General features: G+C 41.7%; 2 protein-coding genes and 1 long non-coding RNA gene across 3 annotated transcripts; 2 read left to right on the top strand and 1 right to left on the bottom strand.

Annotated features, from left to right (window-relative positions):
• Window positions 1-6: 6 nt before the first annotated feature.
• LOC108253734 (elongator complex protein 1-like) lies at window positions 7-1,207 on the bottom strand (the record flags this gene model as incomplete). Its single annotated transcript, XM_017448262.2, has 2 exons — window positions 1,047-1,207; window positions 7-572 (listed from the first exon to the last, which is right to left on the bottom strand). A coding segment is annotated over exon 2 (561 nt), but the record flags the coding sequence as incomplete, so codon positions are not given.
• Window positions 1,208-1,582: 375 nt separating this feature from the next.
• On the top strand, window positions 1,583-2,550 carry LOC113471708. Its single transcript, XR_003394303.1, has 2 exons — window positions 1,583-1,827; window positions 2,350-2,550. It is a non-coding gene; the product is annotated as an uncharacterized LOC113471708 (long non-coding RNA).
• Window positions 2,551-2,723: 173 nt separating this feature from the next.
• On the top strand, window positions 2,724-4,282 carry LOC103519621. The gene is made up of 3 exons (XM_026831067.1): window positions 2,724-3,077; window positions 3,170-3,451; window positions 3,537-4,282. The coding sequence occupies exons 1-3, from the start codon at window positions 2,780-2,782 to the stop codon at window positions 4,280-4,282; spliced, it is 1,326 nt and encodes a 441-aa protein (XP_026686868.1). The 5' UTR covers window positions 2,724-2,779.
• Window positions 4,283-4,327: the final 45 nt, after the last annotated feature.

Below are 4,327 nucleotides of genomic sequence, written 5' to 3'. Positions count from 1 at the left end.
GGCAGCTGCACTAGATTGTGCTGCATTTTTTGCTGATCCATGGAACTGAGTTTCTACTTTCCCCCAGCCAACATTTACCGATTCTTTCTCTCCTCTTTCTGATGTGCTCAACACATCTTGCTGTGAAATCAATGTGAAATTGGTTGACAAAGTTATCACCAAACATGATTTGGTCAGAAGAATAAGATGCTCCTTATCGGGACTTAGGGCAGCTGTGATTATTTCATCATCTGGTTCAACATCAATGTTTTCTTGAAGGGCCCACAGGTCCGTATCATAACACTTGGTATCATTTTCATATGAAATTGAACGGATGTGCTGGTCTGAGATGATGTAAAAAACATTCAACAGTTCATCAGAGAAGATTTGGTCTATTTTGAAATGTGTCTCATACCAACACTCTAGCTTATGGTCTTTGTAGTGATAAAGGTGGCTATTATCATAGAGGAAAATTTTCCCATTGTCTAGAAGGAGAAATTTGACAATGTTGTTTTCATTCTGTTCTATTGGGACGGAGTGAAATGGTAGTGCTGTGTCCTTTTGATCAAAGATACAGAGATTCTTCATTGCACCTGAAAGAAGAAAAGGAGCAGACATTTTATTAAAGTACCTACCAAACTTCTTTGAGTACAAATTATGTACTTCACTGATTGCCAAAGAGATAAACTTTGGAGGGAAAATTTGACTCAACACCTGACAAAATACACCAGTTTATAACATTGAAATGGGGGTCTTTTCTGATGAAATTCCTGTGTGCGGAGTCCAGTATATAGGACAATTGCACCCAAGTTCCTGGTGGATCTAAGAAGTAAAACACACATTGTGTGTGGTTGGTATCCAAATGGGTGACTATGTATTTGGGCATTCACTGCTGCTGGCTTTTCCAAACTCCCCTTGAGCTGAGGGAGGTAAATGTGAGGTGGTAGTTTGTTGTTAAAGGGTAGGTAAAACCCCCTGTTAGGAGAAGACCTACATAAGATGTTAAAATTGAGAAAACACCTAGGTATCCATGAAGTGTAAGAGTGGTGAATGATTGACTAACTTACTTTTTGGATTCTAACCTTATCTTGGATTCTAACTGATCAAATTTGGAGCTTTCTAAACAAGATTATTGATGCGTTATCACTGATCTTATCAAGACATTTCTTATCAGTAAAGAATAATCAGTCATCTGCCACTTATCAGTGCACCAGTGCAGAGTGCAGTGCACTAAAAGGTAAAGGTAACGTGCGATTTTTTCAAAAAGTTCGCGCCTCTCCCGCTCTTGCCGTTCAATGGACTTGGCAGTCCAAAAAGATCCGTATACACGATGCAGCGAACGATAAAAAAGTAAAGGATTTTGTGGAAACCTGGAGAAAATTAAAATAAAATTTCCGAAAGATTTTGCGAGGCTTAATTTTTTTAAAAATAATTATTACCTAATATATCTAGATTGAAATCGCTTTAAATTTATTAAAATAAATAAAATAATAAAAAGTAAAAATGTCCAAATCAGCTGAGGCCGGTAATGGCAGTTCATATTCCGGTAGATAAGGCTGGACCTGAGAGGCGCGAAATTTTGAATTTTTGACCAAAAAAAAATCTTAAAATCTGAACTGGAAAAAGTTGAAGCCTTTTAAGTGTAGAGTTTTCAAGTTTTTTGCCCCTAATAAAATGTCCTTACCTGGAAAATGCTTGATTTTAACTGTTACTTAGTTGATAGACAGTAAAAAGGATCCCCAAAAAAGTGGGTGCCATCAACAGTGATTGATTGAAATGGAGCCAAGAGCAAACTGATGTTATCATGGTGGAAGATTTGATAACTTTCTCATTGAATTAGCATAAAAGGTAAGGTAATAAAAAGTGTGATATCTGGAAGATTTTCCATGAATCTGCACTGTTCACTTAGAAAAACACAGAAAATGATGGCAGGTAGGTACAACATTTGGTAACCATTCAGAAGCAATAACTATGAAAAAGAAAGTTCTTTTTTGCTTTTAATCTAACCCTATAATAATACTGCTTATTTGTAACAGCTCATTTTTGTAGCAATTTTCAGGTTGTGGTAATGAATAATAATCCTAAAATCCAATGTTTACCTACCATGCTGGCACCGGTCGCTATGTGCATTTATATGTCATAGCTACTCATTTTCCTCACGAGGCTGAGTGGGCCCCACAACATCCAGTCACAGAATCAATCATTTGCATGATACAAATTTCTTGACCCCGCCGGGAATCAAACCTGGGTCTCCCACGTGCAAGGTGAGCTCAGTGACCACTAAGCCATGGGAGCTGACTCAATTTACAGTAGGTAACATGTTTATGTTCAATCATCAATATCTTTATGTTCTTTTTCTTTCTATTGCAGGTATACTTGCTTACCTTTCAGAAGAATGTCACTCTAATCTCCAGAGGGTACCATCATGAGTAGCATGCTCTCCCATAGGAGTGACCAGGGGGATGTAGAACTTGACTATCTCGTAGAGGAAGAAGAAGACCTGGAAGAAGAAGAGGAACAACTTAGCTCCTCTCAGCAACGATACCCCTACTTGGGTGTTCTCCTGGCGACGATATCTTCCTATTTGCATGATGTAAATTTCTTGACCCCGCCGGGAATCGAACCTGGGTGTCCCATGTGCAAGGTGAGCTCAGTGACCACTAAGCCATGGGAGCTGACTTAATTCACAGTAGGTGTTTATGTTCAATCATCAATATCTTTATGTTCTTTTTCTTTCTATTGCAGGTATACTTGCTTACCTTTCAGAAGAATGTCACTCTAATCTCCAGAGGGTACCATCATGAGTAGCATGCTCTCCCATAGGAGTGACCAGGGGGATGTAGAACTTGACTATCTCGTAGAGGAAGAAGAAGACCTGGAAGAAGAAGAGGAACAACTTAGCTCCTCTCAGCAACGATACCCCTACTTGGGTGTTCTCCTGGCGACGATATCTTCCTTGTTCTTCTCCATGTGTTCTGTCATCGTCAAGTGGATGGTGAATGTTCATCCGATGCAACTTGCTGCTTGTAGATTCATCGGCGTCCTCATGCCTGCTATCCCAATTCTCATCTACAAGAATGAAACACCATTCCCGAAAGGCAAGCGTGTGATGCTCCTATTGAGATCATTCACAGGGACCACAGGACTATCCCAATTCTCATCTACAAGAATGAAACACCATTCCCGAAAGGCAAGCGTGTGATGCTCCTATTGAGATCATTCACAGGGACCACTGGGCTCATGTTGAGTTTCTATGCATTCCGACACATGCATCTTGCAGACGCTTCTGTCATTGTGTTTAGTGTGCCTGTGTTTGTGAGTGTGTTTGCCTACGTGTTTCTCAAGGAGCCTTGTGGTCTGTTCAACGTGGTAAGTATCTTCCTTACACTCCTTGGTGTGGTGCTCATCACCCGACCACCTGTTCTGTTTGGCTCTACAGTTCCGTCACTCAGTGTGAATGATGATGAATCTCGTAGAGGAAGAAGAAGACCTGGAAGAAGAAGAGGAACAACTTAGCTCCTCTCAGCGGAGATACCCGTACTTGGGTGTTCTCCTAGCGACTATATCTTCCCATCTCGTAGAGGAAGAAGAAGACCTGGAAGAAGAAGAGGAACAACTTAGCTCCTCTCAGCGGAGATACCCGTACTTGGGTGTTCTCCTGGCAACGATATCTTCCCTGTTCTTCTCCATGTGTTCTGTCATTGTCAAGTGGATGGTGAATGTTCATCCGATGCAACTTGCTGCTTGTAGATTCATTGGCGTCCTCATGCCTGCTATCCCAATTCTCATCTACAAGAATGAAACACCATTCCCGAAAGGCAAGCGTGTGATGCTTCTATTGAGATCATTCACAGGGACCACTGGGCTCATGTTGAGTTTCTATGCATTCCGACACATGCATCTTGCAGATGCTTCTGTCATTGTGTTTAGTGTGCCTGTGTTTGTGAGTGTGTTTGCCTATGTGTTTCTCAAGGAGCCTTGTGGTCTGTTCAACGTGGTAAGTATCTTCCTTACACTCCTTGGTGTGGTGCTCATCACCCGACCACCTGTTCTGTTTGGGTCTACAGTTCCGTCACTCAGTGTGAATGATGATGAGGAATGGGAAGCGGTCTGGGGGATGTGGCGAGGGCTGTGGGCCGCTATTTCGGCCACCATCTTTGGTGCCAACGCGATGTCCTTATCCGCGCCTCTCAAAGGACTTCACTTCTCGCTGTCATGTCTCACGTCCTTTTGCTTTGTATCTCGCCTCTATTCCAAACCCTTGGGTTCTCCTGGCTCTGGATGTCCTGTGCTCCTATTATGATATATTTTCTCTTTCCATATTTAATTCACATCAGGTTCTCTCGTC

Source organism: Diaphorina citri, unplaced genomic scaffold (assembly GCF_000475195.1).
Source record: "Diaphorina citri unplaced genomic scaffold, Diaci psyllid genome assembly version 1.1 scaffold2839, whole genome shotgun sequence".
NCBI lineage: Eukaryota > Metazoa > Arthropoda > Insecta > Hemiptera > Psyllidae > Diaphorina > Diaphorina citri.
Note: the sequence above shows the minus strand (reverse complement) of the source record. Positions and strands in the feature narration are given on the sequence as shown.